Source organism: Plecotus auritus, assembly GCF_963455305.1.
Source record: "Plecotus auritus genome assembly, chromosome: 5".
Lineage (NCBI taxonomy): Eukaryota > Metazoa > Chordata > Mammalia > Chiroptera > Vespertilionidae > Plecotus > Plecotus auritus.
This window is the reverse complement of record NC_137776.1, coordinates 155,731,307-155,745,153: the sequence shown is the minus strand read 5'-3', so window position 1 is coordinate 155,745,153 and position 13,847 is coordinate 155,731,307. Positions and strand designations below refer to the sequence as shown.

Below are 13,847 nucleotides of genomic sequence, written 5' to 3'. Positions count from 1 at the left end.
TCGATTTCTGGTCGGGGTACATGCCCAGGTTGCTTGCTCCATCCCTAGTATGGGGCGTGCAGGAGGCAGCCGATCAATGATTCTCTCATCATTGATGTTTCTATCTCTCTCTCCCTCTCCTTTCCTCTCTGAAATCAATAAAAATATATTTAAAAATAAATAAAAGTCAATTAATTTACCCAATCTATACATTTAGTAAATACCCAAAGTTCAAGACCAATCCAAATGATTTCAATGTGCTTTTTCCACTACACAATACCCTTCAAACTTTATTCTCTTTAGGATTATATAGGTATTTGTATGACTATCTAAAACAAGTCCCTTAAAGGCAGAGAAAAAAAATTTTCCCCTAGTACACCATTAGTGTTCAGTAAACCAGTTTAAGTTAACTACTAAAAAAAAATCATGGAGACGTAAAGAAACTGAGATTTGATCAGATCTGACCTACCACACAGTCAACTAACTGTACAGCCTGCTGCGTAGTGAGGCCCCTTAGGCTCTGGACTGAGGGCCACTCAGTTCAGCAAGAGTCCTGTGCTGCCATCTACCGGTAGCTGGTAAGCATCGACTTCCCTTGCTGTATTTCGGGAACTAGTGGGGAGTGGGCAAGTTGTACAGAAGACTCAAAAGCTAATTAAATTACATAACCTATGTTAAGTGTTACAAAGTTCACTCAACACTTGTTCAAGGCAAAGGCCCTACTCTTCTTCAAATATTTCAGGCTCTTGCCCTAACCGGTTTGGCTCAGTGGATAGAGCGTCAGCCTGCGGACTCAAGGGTCCCAGGTTCGATTCCGGTCAAGGGCATGTACTTTGGTTGCGGGCACATCCCCAGTAGGGGGTGTGCACAAGGCGGCTGACTGATGTTTCTCTCTCATCGATGTTTCTAACTCTCCCTCTCCCTTCCTCTCTGTAAAAAAATCAATAAAATATATTTTAAAAAATATATTTCAGGCTCTCCTATCTCCATATTAAATCTTAGGCTTCTAAAATCCAGACTTCCTCTCTAACCCACCTCCACGGGTACAGATCTGACTGTTACCGCCCATCTCCCAGAACTCAGACTCTCCCGCACATGGTAGGCTGCAGAAACCCTTAACCTCACAACCTTGAGACCCCCATCGTCCAATTTCCCCATTTTCACACATACACATCCTCCCCCGAGACTCCTTGCACACTACCTTGCAAACACCACAGACCTCTCCCATTAGGGCAATTGCGCGCGCTAACCCACATCTCCACACAAAAGAGGTTCAAGTTCCGCATGTAGCTGACACCAACGCGAAAACCTGGGGAGAGCCCGGGTCAGGTTCGGAGCTCTCAGGCTAGCGCTCTGGCTCTGGGTCCCGCCCCCATCCCCGCCGGGATCCGGTCAGCCTAGGCCCATAGCCTGCGGGCTGAGACCCCACCCTTCTAGACCTGTCATCACAGAAGCCGCACGTGGCCGGGGTGGGACCTCAGGCGACCTGAAGCAATCACTTTGTCTCCCTTGCCATCCGTTGGGGGCGCTGCCGCCAATCAGAACCGGCGGATCTGGGCTGGAGCTCCAGTGCCTGGGTGAGGCGAGCGCGAGAAGGGATGGGGGAGGAGAGACTCTGAGACGGGAGGGGGCTAGTGTTGGAAGGGGGCCTGGCACAGGTTCTGCCAGGCTGGAATTCTAGGGGGCGGGTCCTAGTAAAAGGCGGAGACACCAAAAGGGGGCAGGGATCGGGGTGGGGCCAGGGACAAGCTGAGGATCCTGGGGAGACAACCAGAAGACGAGAAGAGGCGGAGCCCGAGAGGGGCGTGGTCTAGGTTACAAGGGGAGGACCCTGAGGAATTCAAGAAACTAGGAAAGGGGACGAACCCGGGGAAGGTGGGAGGTGGGACAAGGGAGAGGGTGGGTTTGGGCGTTGCGGGGGCGGGGCTCCGACCTAAGGGGCGAGGTTTGCAGGCCTAGGCTGCAGCTGGGGCCGCTCGGTAACTGCACCAGTCCACTACCTCCCCAGGTGCAACGGAATTCACGGAACTACAGGTGTGGGACAGGGTGCGGGTGGAAGAAGGGGAAACGACCGGGGTGCGCTTGCGCAGACATGAGGAGGTGGGGGACACGTAAGGGAAGAAGAGGATCTATAGGTCGTTGGGGGTAGAAAGACAAGAGTTTGGAAGGAGTTGGGGCTCAATGTGGGGGCTAGGTGCACTCTTCAGGGGCTCTTGTGGGGGAGGGGCGGGACTGCTTTGTGGGAATGGAAGGTGCTATGTGAAGAGGTGATGTTCTTGTCTGATGTGAAGGTTTGGAGACGATACTTGAGGGGGGGGTTCGAAAGCACTTTGGGGGAACAGGGTGCTGTGTGATGAAGAGCTGGTGGTCCAGAGTGTGGGAGCGACGGAGGGACTGTGGAGAAAGAAAGCACAGGGCTGTGAGCACTGTATAAGGGAAAGGGGTTGTAGGCCCCAATTGATGAGACAGAACCCCTAGTGTTTTGAGAAAGTGATAGTCTGGGGGCATTGTAAAGACTCCAGGAAGATGTTTGTGTACGGTGTTTTAGGAGTGAGGGTGATGGAATTAGTGGGGTGAAGAGGCTAGTCTGTAGTGCTCCTGGCTCCTCAGCACCTAACTCCACCTTCTGGCCTGAGCACAGGGCTTGTGTAACTGTCTCCTCAGTCTGCTTTGAATCTATCTGGCTGAGACTGGGGTTTCTTCCCCTAGCTGGTGTCCCTGGGGACCCTTCCTCCATTCGGTTCCTGTTAACCCCCCACTCCAGTTCCTGTTCCTTCCAGAAGCCTGCCTTGGTCCCTATCTTCCCCCTCCCCCCACTTTGCTCTGCCCTTATGCTCTGGGTGTGCTCATTTCCCACTTCCTTCCTCGCCCTGGGGCCTGGCCTGGTCCTTGCCCGTCTAGGAGCTGTGCCCTGCCCCAGACTTTGTACTCAATGACCAGAGACCCTAGTAACCAGCAGCAAGACCCAGACTCCACCCACCACTACTGTGAAGGTCTCCCTTAACAGCCCCCAAGTGACTGGTAGCCATATTTTTACCACTTGCCACAGACTGATTTTCCCCACCTTTTTCATTCTCCTCGGTGAGGGTCCCAAGGACCCTCAACAATTCTGGACTTCTGTGAGAGGAAGGACATAGTGAGGAGTATTGAAGGTATTTGATCTATGTTTTGAGAATTGGACCACGATTGTAGGCTGAACTAGGGATGTGAGCTTCAATTGGGTAAGGAAAGGGAATGGCTTCCCACACTCCTGGCTTGGAAGCTGACTGTCAGAACTGAGACTAGAGCCTAGTCCTCTTGGGGGCTCCTCTGGTTCCCTGAGGGGACTTGATGTAGTGCCAGAGTTCTTTTTGCCTCTGAGTTGACTAGGAGAGGGTGGGAAAGGCCTGTCTTCCACACAGTGGCTGAATGAATGTGACAGTGTTGCTGAAAGGGGCCCCAAGCCAGCCTCTGCTAGCTGAGAGACTGGCTGGGGAAGGAGGGGGTGCTAAGGCCAGACAAAGCCTTGGGGTAGGGTGGGGTAAAGGAGGGCAGTCTGATGCCTTTCAAGGAGGAGCTGATTGCTATGGCAACCCAGCTTCCCTGACTGTCTGTCAGAGAGGCGGGCCTAGGGTAGACTCACTCCAGCTTCCTCAGGATTGGGGCATTTGTGTGAGTGGGTGGGACATGAAGAGAAAGGGCATTAGTTTACTGTGCTGAGGCTGTTGTATGTAGCCTTTCTGCTTCCATACAAGCTGCAGGGCATTCAGATGCTTGGACCCATCTTTTGAAAATGGATATGAGTGAACAATAGCCATTAGAATTATAAGTGGTATAAGGCCAGAGTTGTAGAGGTCCTTAGTGGTCATCATTTATGCAAACTCCTCATTTTACAGATTTGGAAACTTACCACCAAAGAGACTGATTTTCTCCAGATTTCACAGTAAAAGAGCAGGAATTAGGACCCAGATCTCCTGATTGCTGTTTGGCCAGGGCTCATTGCCTCCTTCAGCCAATGTTTAGTGAACATCTATTGTGTGCCAGGCACTGATGTTGATTCTGGGAATACCTGCATGAACAAAATAACGTTGCTGCTTTCAATGGAGCTTCCACTGTAATAGGGGGAGAAAGAAGTGTGTGTGTGTGTGTGTGTGTGTGTGAGAGAGAGAGAGAGAGAGAGAGAGAGAGAGAGAGAGAGAAAGGGAGAAAGGGAGGGTCAGCTGTTGATAATGGCTATGAAAAAAATAAAGCAGGTTAAGAGTTAGGGCAGCTAGGTAAGGCCTCTTGATTGTACTATGCTGCTTTTCCAGGGCACACTGAGGCTTAGAACATCTTTGATCTTTCCCTCTGATATCCTGACCTTTGCAGGTTACCAAGGCCTGGGCCTATATTAATGGCACTAAAAGAGAACAAGGTAGGGTCTGTCACCAAGGGATTATTCCTTTCCTACAGTGTTCTTTGTCTATCAGAAAGCTTTTACTAAGGCAAGTAGACTCTGACATTGGTACTCTGCAATTTTGTCCAGGGTCTTGAAAATTCCTTTAGTCCTGTTTCATACCATTAGGGAACCAGTGAGGAAGTCAGTGTATGGCAACTGGGTTCTTTTTCAGGGCTTTTCCTTGGTCTGAGGTGAGGAGAAGGTAGAGGAACTAACTTACTTGCTTGCCCTTCCTACGTCTAGAGCACAAGGAGAAAGTAGGGGGAGGGGAACCTCTTTTTACTGTCCAGTGACAACCTCAGGGACCTTGAGGCCCACAACATAGGTGTGATAGAAACAAGGACCTTGGGCCTTCTGTGGCCTCTGAACTATAGAAGTACAGACTCCCCATGTTCTGGGGGTTCAACCAGGGAGCTGCCCTGGCTGTTGTCAATTCTCCAGGGCCTCAGTTTGAGTCGTCCATCTTTTGGTTCTGGTGTTTGCCTCCTGCTCCTGTGGAAGACTAGGAGAAAAGCCTCCTAAGTTCCAAACTGTTTGACTTGCTGACAAGTGCAGGTAGAAAGATAGGCAGTGCCATCTATTTTCTTAGCTTTCCCCTAGAGCAGCCCCTCTGGAAAGTTTCTTTTAACTTACAGAGGTTTCCATCCTGGTCATTTAAAGAATAGGAAGACAAGAATTAGGAATGCTGGTTCTGCTGCAACTTAATTTGGCTGGGCCTGGGGCCCAGTGACTCAGGGGGAGGGTGGGGAGTTTCGAGGGAGCTGTGAGTCATAGGGGTGAGCTCCATCACAAGAGTTGGGCATATTTCCCCCACTCTGGGCAGAAGCCTTCCATCCCACTTCCCATGGGTGTTCTGCCTCCTTGAACAGGGGCCTATGAATAGAAATTACTGGCAGAAGGGATGAAGCAGACTAATCTCAGAATGGGAATTCAGAGACACAAAGAATGATATTCAGGTCTCTGAATTAAAATGTACCCCTATCTCAAGAGCTCTTGGGGTCCCTCTAATAAAGGCAAAAGACTATCAATATAGAGTAAGATAAGAAAGAATACCATTTCTCAGCCCTAGCCGGGTTTGCTCAGTGGATAGAACCTCGGCCTGCGGACCAAAGGTTCTGGGTTCCATTCCGGTCAAGGGCACGTACTCAGTTGCAGGCTCCTCCACCAGCAAGGGCCTGGGCCCTAGTCCGGCTCTGGTCCAGGCGCATGCAGAAGGCAACCAATCGATGTGTTTCTCTCACATCTATATTTCTCTGTCTTTCTCTCTCCCTTTCACTCCCTCTAAAAATCAATGGAAAAATATCCTCGGGTGAGAATTAGAAAAAAAAAGAAAGAATACCATTTCTCAATGGAAAGAGATATATCCCACTTCAGGACTTTTTTCATCTGCTCTAGCATGAAGGAATCTTCCCATGCTCGAACAATTCTCTGGTCTCTGGAGCTCTGGTTTGCAAAACATAGAACGATGAATGGGAGTGGGGTTATTTGGGGTCTGGTGTGGGAAGAGCAGGTGGATTTTGGAGGTTGTCCAGCTGTGTCTATGAAAGCTCTAGGACGTCTTATTTATTTACTAGCCTCCGTAGAGGAAGGGGTGGGGGGAGGAGAAGTAAGAGGCCTTTGCCTTTGAAAGGGTTACATGGCTGGGCCGAGAGATGCTTTGAACTTCGGCAGATGAGGAGTTAAGGAGGTGGGCGGGGCGACTCTGGATAGGCCTGCCCCCATATGGACCAATGGGTGTGCATCTCTTGGAGGGGGCGTGCCTCACTCTTGAGGTCGTGGGAGGCTGGCCTCCTATGGGCCAATGAGCATGGTCGCTGCCATGGAGGGCGTGGTCTGAGGGGGGCGTGGCGGTCGCGGCCGCCGCGGGGGTGGGGGGGTTGGGACGCTGGGCGGGGCGGGCAGCCCCATCAGCTGGTAGGAAATGGCCTGTGAGTCAGAGGGGCAGCAGAGTCGGCAGCGCGGAGCCGGGGCGGCCACGGGGAGGAACAGTCGCAGGGAGGGGCGCAGCAGTGGCTGGGGGGCTGCAGACGCCAGGGCCCGCTAGTGTTGCACAAGAAGCTAAACAGAGAAGAGCCTAGCAGAGCAGGACTCAGCCTGAGCCACCCTTTGTTTGGGTTGGGGGCCCGTGTCGGGGAGGACTGGGGATTCGAAGGGAGGGACGGGGACGGAGGGGCCTGGAGCTGCGACCGCCGTGGCGGAGCCAATTTGGGAGCGGGGTGAGTGTGTACTAGGGGAAAGAGCAAATCTACGAAGCTTCAGGATGGGATGGGGCCTGTCCCAGGCTGTGGGGAGGAGAGGGGTGAGAAAGGACCTGGGAGGCAAAGTAGGGAGTGGGGATGGGGGATGGTCCAAAACAAGGAGTCCAGGAACCCTGGGTGAGCATGCCAGGTTCAGTTTGGAGTTGGTGCTGAGATCTGCTCCCTCTCCACTGAGGGTGGAGGGCTCTAGGCCATAGCCAAGAGGGTGGTGAGAGTTGCAACCCAGTGGTTGACCTTGCTACCCACAGTGGTGGTCTATGGAAACAAGCCCCCTAGTTTGCACATGTGTAGGGACAAAATTTAAAGCAGCTAGCAGCAGTTCTCTCTGAACAGGATGAGGGTGATAAACACATGGAGAGGAATTTCTCTTCCTGCCACCTTCCTTGATCAGAGTAGAAATGGATATCTTTAATACTGAAGGAAAGGGGACAGTGAGCCTACTAACACCCACCTACCCCACCTCTCAGGCTAAGCTGGTGTCTGAGGGTACAGACCCCATGGTATTCTGGTACTTGTTGTTTTTGCTGGCCATGCTCCCTTGGCATGTTGGGAGCTGTAGTCTTGGCCAGCCAAAGCCTGGCACAGCTGTTTGAAGCCAGCTGCTGCCCACCCCCTGCACTGAGAGGAGGTTTGGCCTACCCTTCCCCCAAAGTCCTGCCCCATGAGTCAGCTTGAAGCCATGGTCTAGAGCCAGACTGGCTGGGTGGCAGGGAAGTGAGTCTTAGAGCTTCTCATTGACAGGGCAGGAACTGAGGGCTCTGGGATAATGAGCAGGTGCCACGCATGCTGGGGTCAAGTAGGGCATCATGTCATCACCTGGCCTCCCCAGGGCAAGGGCTCAAGAGGCCAATTGGGATGAGTTGGAGGTGGAAGTACTAAGGAAAAGGCCCTTCCATATGGCTTGGGTAGAGGAAAGGAGGGGTAGAGAGAGTACAGATTGTACTCTGACAACACTGCCATTGGCATTCTGTCCTTTCCCGCCATCCCACCCACCACAGGAAACCAGAATTTTCTTAGAGATCCCAGTTCTAATGAGAACTTGGTGAACTAGGATAGTGTGGGATGCAATGATGGGAATTTAGTGTCAGAGAGTTTTTCAGTCCCTGGGTGCAAATCTCCCCTTTTACCCTGCCCCCACTCCCACCTCTGTTGCTGATTCTCATTCTCCCTATACAATTAATCTCTCTGCTTCTTTCATTCTGGAAGTTTTCCTCTGCATTGTCCGGACTGCTGCCCGAATCTCTGGGGCTTGCATTCTACTTTTTTGAGCCCTGCTGTGTGCCTACCCCTGTGCTTGGAATTGGACAGAATAGTGGGGTGCAGACCTATCCTCAAGAACCCTATGGTCAGTCTAGGAGATGTCTTACCCACAGAGTGAACAGAACTATCACAGGAGATAGTGACCTGCCATAGGTGAGGTCTCAGAGGAGAACGATATCTGTGGTCTGAAGTGGCCAGAATGGGCTCTCTGGAGGGGGTGACATTTGACCTAGCCAAGGAGAAAGGGTAGGTCTTGGGGTAGACAAACAGAAGGCATTTCTTGAAGTGGAAAGGGCATTGTGGATGTCAGGCAGCAAAGGCTATTGCCCAAAAGAGAAGTATTTCCTTCCATGAAGGAAAATGGTCTTCAATTTGACATTCCCCTCCCCCAGTATGGGCTCCTGAGGGAGGACTAGTTCATGAAGACCATCTTGTGTTCTGGCAGAAAAGCAGTGGTTTGGGTTTTGGGGTATTGGAAGTGTGTTGGAGAGGAGCAGAAGTACCCCTAGTTGCTTCTAGCTGTCTGACTGCAGCTGCCTTATCTCTAATTTGCAGGGCCTAGGGGGAGGAGTAGTGCCTTCTGGCAGTGCCCCCCCACACATACTTGTTTATAGTTAGATTTGTTGCCTCCTGTTAAAGGGACAAACTGCTGGGGGCAATTGGTAGTTTTAAGGCTGAAGGGTCCACTCTGAGCTGACCTGAGGTTTGTACTACTGAGGAATGCTGATGAGGGGGGGTGGTGAGTTTCGGCAAGATCTCTGCCCTTAGGGCTCCGGGGTAGCACTTGTCTCTTTAGAGACAGACATATGGGAAGGAGTTGTGCAACTTGGTGGCGTTGACTAGAAGGGCTGAATTCTTGTACGGCCACCTCTCATCTGGTGTGGTCTCTTGAATCTTGGGGTATCCCATCCCCCTTCCCATTCAGAGCACAAGTCCCCAGAGTGTTGGCCCTAAAAAGTGGTAATCCTGCCTCAACTTATCAGATCCTTATTACATTGAGCCAAAACCTGCCTCTCTGTAACTCCTTAGGTAGCCCAGCTCTGCTCTCTGGGACCTGGATTCCAAGACTGCCCCTTCTGTTTCTGAAGAGCTCCTCATACGGGCAGAGGATGACCTGTGGTGTACTCTATTAGCCCACAGTTGGAGAGGAGTTTTACCACTGACTACAGGGATCCTGGTTTACATCTGTTCTTCTCTCCTCAGGGTCCAGCTGAGCCCAGGAGCTGCACGGAATGGTGGCAGTCACCTTGCCAGTGCAGCAGGCATGGACCAGACTACAAGCTAGGAGAGCAGGACATCAGTCAGAAAGAGGGACTACTCAGCTAGGCTTAAGGCCTCTTCATCGGGGTGAGTGCCAGAAAGAGGGAGGTGGAGCAGGTCCAGTAAAAAACCTGAGCTAAACATGTCACCCTTTCAGAAGCTCTGGAGTGGCCTCTATATTCCATTAATCCATCTAGGGATTTGAACACCTTTATCCTCGCTAACCTTCAAGGTCACCTCTTCAGGCCAGGGAAGGACCTGAAACTCATCTGGGAGGGAGAAAACTCATGGATTCCTCTGACCACCGTTTTTTTTCTCTTCTTTTGTACAGATGTCCCCAGACCCCCCAGCCCAGGCCCAGCATAAAGGCTGTGAGGGGGGGCCCCCCTGACACAAGGGGGGACTTCATGCGCCACGTGCAGGCGGAGCCATCTCCATCCTCAGAGCCAGAGGCTGGCCCTTCGCAGCCTGCAGTCAGGCAGGGGGCCCTCCAGGGTGGCCTGCTCATGGGCTACAGCCCAGCAGGAGGGGCGACATCCCCCAGGGTCTACCAGGTATCCATCTTTTCCTCTCCAGCTGGTGCCTCTGAGCCTCATAGGGCCCTGAAACGGTCATCCCCGCTTACTGAGGGTCCCCGGGAGCTGAAGAGAGGCCCTGGGCTGGGGGTCAGAGAGGGACAACCCCCTGAAGAACCATCTACTGTGGGGCTATGGGGCCCAGAGGGGCTGGGGCTGGGGCTGGGTGTGGCCAGCCAGCATTTCTGCCATCATGGCCTGTGTGTTGTAGAACAGGGAGGTAGCTCCACCTCACCTTGGACTTCAGGGGCCCAGAGTCTCCCCTGGCCCCCATCAAATGCTTCCTGCAATACTTTGCACACCAGAGACTGGGCTTCCCCAGATCCAGGGGGACAGGGGTCCCTGGGGGAGTCCCCAGGGCGAGCCCCTCCAGGCCAGCTGCACACACTTGACACTGATTTGCACAGTCTTGCACAAATAGGGTGTAAGAGCCCAGTGGCTGGGGTGGGCAATGGGGGCAGCCCCTGGCCTAGGGAATGCCCTGGCACTGCCAATGGGCACAGTCCCGAGCACACACCCCCTGGCCCTGGACCTCCAGGCCCCTGCCCCACCAAGCGAAGGCTGCTTCCTGCTGGAGAAGCTCTGGATGTCAGCTTTGAGGATGAGGGGCCAGCCCCTCAGAAGCGCCGGGGAACCCTGGGTCACCCTCCTGCTGCCAACAGTTCTGATGCCAAAGTCACACCCTTCTGGAGCCACCTGCTGCCTGGGCCCAAGGAGCCTGTGCTGGTAAGCCAGGAGAGGAGGTGGTCTACTATTTTTTAAAATTTATTCTAAATTATAATTGACACAATATTATATTAGCTTCAGGTATACAACATAGTGATGCAACATTTATATACCTTACAAAGTTGCCCTAACCAGTTTGGCTCAGTGGATAGAGCGTTGGCCTGCGGACTGAAAGGTCCTGGGTTCGATTCCGGTCAAGGGCATGTACCTTGGTTGCGGGCACATCCCTAGTAGGGAGTGTGCAGGAGACAGCTGATCGATGTTTCTATTGATGTTTCTAACTCTCTATCCCTCTCCCTTCCTCTCTGTAAAAAATCAACAAAATATATATTTTTTAAAAATCAATAAAATATATTTTAAACAAAAACAAAGTGATCACCACAATAAGTCTAGTAACAATCTGTCACTGTACATAGTTATTACATTATGACTCTATTCCCTGTGCTGAACGTTATGTCCCTGTGACATTTTATAACTGGAAATTTGTACTTCTAAGTCCCCTTCCCCTTTTCTGTCTAACCCTCTATCCTCCTCCCCTTTGGAAAAAAGTGAAGGCCTGGGGGAATGTTCCTATGAGAGCTCGTGATGAGCCCCTGCTCCTCCAAACATATCTGGCCTCCACACAATCTTTTTCTTCAATCTTTGTTCTCCATAGGATCCAACAGACTGCAGTCCTATGGGACGGAGGCTGAAAGGTGCCCGTCGCCTGAAGCTGTAAGTGACCAGCTTCCCTCTTTGTCCTGTCCCTGGAAAATGGGGACAGAAGTCTATAATCCTCTTTCTCAGTCTAGGGTAGGGTACCCCAGGGCAGAAGCCCTGAGTAATGGTAAAGGGTGGGGCCTAAGAACATGAGCAGACATCCCAGAATACCTCAAGCCAACCCACTGTGTATCCCCTGCCCTACCAGGAGCTCCCTTCGAAGCCTCCAGAAGGGCCCAGACCTGCTGAGCCCCCCCAGTGCCTCCCCTGTTCCTACCCCCGCAATCAGCCGTACCCTGTTGGGCAACTTTGAGGTAGTTACCCCTGGATTCCATGATTGGGGGGATTCTTGGGGGAAGTGGGATGGTGGAATGTGTCTTGGATGGATAAGGAAATAGCTGGCGTCTCTTTCATAGCATGTTTTCCCACCCTAGGAATCACTGATTCGAGGACGTTTTGCACCATCTGGCCACATTGAGGGCTTCACCGCAGAGATTGGAGCTAGTGGATCCTACTGCCCCCAGCATGTCACGCTGCCTGTCACTGTCACCTTCTTTGATGTTTCTGAGCAAAATGCCCCGGCCCCCTTCCTGGTAGGACCCGATTTCAACCCATAAACAGCTCTTAAGGATGAGGGATTGGGGGCATGAGGTATTCTTTAGGTGTTCCTCACTTAGAAAAGAGTCAGGGCAGTAGGGACAACTCTAGTGGGGGACAGGGCCAGGTCCCAGAGTGAGATTGTGGAGATGAATGGGCTCTCCCAATGCCCAACTTGGCTGATGGCTCTATGGCCTTCCCAGGGCGTCGTGGACCTGAACCCCCTGGGGAGGAAGGGTTACAGCGTGCCCAAAGTGGGCACCATCCAAGTGGTGAGTTTTCCCTGAGGGGGAGTGTGTGTGGGAGTGGGTAGAGGAAAACAGCCCTTTGACCCTACCAACCTTGCTTGTCCTGCCCCCAGACCTTATTTAACCCCAACCAGACTGTGGTGAAGATGTTCCTTGTGACCTTTGACTTCTCGGACATGCCTGCTGCCCACATGACCTTCTTGCGCCATCGCCTCTTTTTGGTGCCTGTGGGTGAGGAGGGAAATGCTAGCCCCACCCACCGTCTCCTCTGCTACTTGCTGCACCTCAGGTGAGGATAGGGCCCAGGGACAGCTGGGGAGGCCCAGGTATCCTTTCACCAACACATGTATCCCTTCCCTGAATAGGATCTCTCCTTGCTTCTCTACTGTCTGGATCCTCATTGTGATCACCCTTTCCTCCCCCAGGTTTCGGAGCTCCCGCTCAGGCCGCTTAAGCCTGCATGGAGACATCCGCCTGCTTTTTTCCCGCCGGAGCCTGGAACTGGACACAGGGCTCCCCTATGAACTGCAGGCTGTGACTGAGGCCCCTCACAATCCACGTTATTCACCTTTGCCCTGATTACCAGTGCCCTGAACCATGTGGGCCAAAGACTAGCCCCTCCTGCTCCATCCTGGACAAAGCAAACATGTGGAGAGGTGGCAAAGAGACTCTTCAGGCTTGAATTAAAGCCCTCACCATGCTTATGCCCAAATTGATTATTTGGGTATTTAAAGCTTCTGATCCTTACCACAATCTGCCCTACTCTGGGTTCTCCATGTGCCTGCCCCCTCCCTTGGAATTTCCAGACCAGCTAGGCTAGGGAGTGAGAGGAGGAACTGGAGGTACCCTGAGGTTGTCCCAAGTTCCCAGGCAAATCATGCCAACATTGCCTCCCTGCCCTAGGCAGGGGCCACTTATTATTTTATTTATTTTTAACTAATAATTTATTCGGATTGGATTGCCTTGGTAACCTTCCAAACCTGATATTTGGCATTGCTCCACCTTCTTTCCCACTCAGATATTGCTCCAATTTCAGGAATTGAAGAGGCTGATGTTGGGGCTGAAGGAGAACTGCTCTCCCTCAGCTGAGGACAGAGAGGTTATCCCAGAAGGACTGAGTCACTAGCCAAACACTCAACTTCTCCTGTCCTTCCCTATATTTTTCACTTCCTCTATCCTCTGACCCCTCTCTGAAAGCAACTTATGTATGTGTGTGTGTGTGTGTGTGTGTGTGTGTGTGTGTGTGTGTGTACACAAGCTTGTGTGTATGGTATGTGTGTGAGAAAGAGAACATGCATGCATGTGCACACACCTGGGGTTAACTACCCCTCATCTAGGGCTCCAGACTCCAGTTGTCCCTCTCCTGCTTGTGTCTCCTTGCTTTAGGGTCCTGACTGAGGAAGGTCTTCAGGGGGCAGAGTCAGGGCCAAGGATCGGGATGCTTCCTCTCACCTGGCCAGACTCTGACCCACCTACCTCAGCTGGGGTGAAGGGCACCCTTCAAACTCAATCATGTGGTTCCCAACTACCCCATATCCCACTCCAGACTCTGACAGCCTTAGCCCTGACTCCTGGGGCTGGGCTGAGGGGAACAAGCATTTGTTGAAACTTGAAAAACAAAACACCGGAAAAATTGTACCTGGTACTTTTTTTTTTTTTTAGAGGAAAAAAAAAAAGACAGAAAGAAAATAAATTCTTGTTTGGAAACTTGAGCTGAGCTGCACTTTTTCTGTTGAGAGCATGGGAATGGGGATGGAGGGCCAAATTGACGTTGGAACTCTGCCCTTTCTTTCAGAAAGGGGGCCTGAGGCCATGAGGTGTTAGGTGA

General features: G+C 52.0%; 2 protein-coding genes across 3 annotated transcripts in view; one reads left to right on the top strand and one right to left on the bottom strand.

Annotated features, from left to right (window-relative positions):
• Positions 1 to 1,523, bottom strand: part of LOC308249258 (protein unc-13 homolog B) — a 159,182-nt gene extending 157,659 nt beyond the window's left edge. The window contains exon 1 of the mRNA XM_080670300.1: positions 1,419 to 1,523. Within this exon, the coding sequence (XP_080526426.1) occupies positions 1,419 to 1,425 (7 nt within the window). The 5' untranslated portion in view covers positions 1,426 to 1,523. The remainder of the gene's footprint in view (positions 1 to 1,418) is intronic.
• Positions 1,524 to 1,815: 292 nt separating this feature from the next.
• ATOSB (atos homolog B) lies at positions 1,816 to 13,730 on the top strand. 2 transcript variants are annotated; one of them, XM_080667898.1, is made up of 9 exons: positions 1,816 to 2,013; positions 9,118 to 9,261; positions 9,506 to 10,475; positions 11,131 to 11,189; positions 11,383 to 11,488; positions 11,609 to 11,767; positions 11,975 to 12,043; positions 12,133 to 12,308; positions 12,445 to 13,730. In XM_080667898.1, exons 3-9 carry the CDS (start codon positions 9,582 to 9,584, stop codon positions 12,596 to 12,598), a joined length of 1,617 nt encoding a protein of 538 aa, XP_080524024.1. In that variant the 5' UTR covers positions 1,816 to 2,013; positions 9,118 to 9,261; positions 9,506 to 9,581; the 3' UTR covers positions 12,599 to 13,730. The 2 variants fall into 2 exon arrangements, with proteins under 2 accessions (XP_080524024.1, XP_080524025.1); XM_080667899.1 differs by lacking the exon at positions 1,816 to 2,013 and adding an exon at positions 6,397 to 6,612.
• Positions 13,731 to 13,847: the final 117 nt, after the last annotated feature.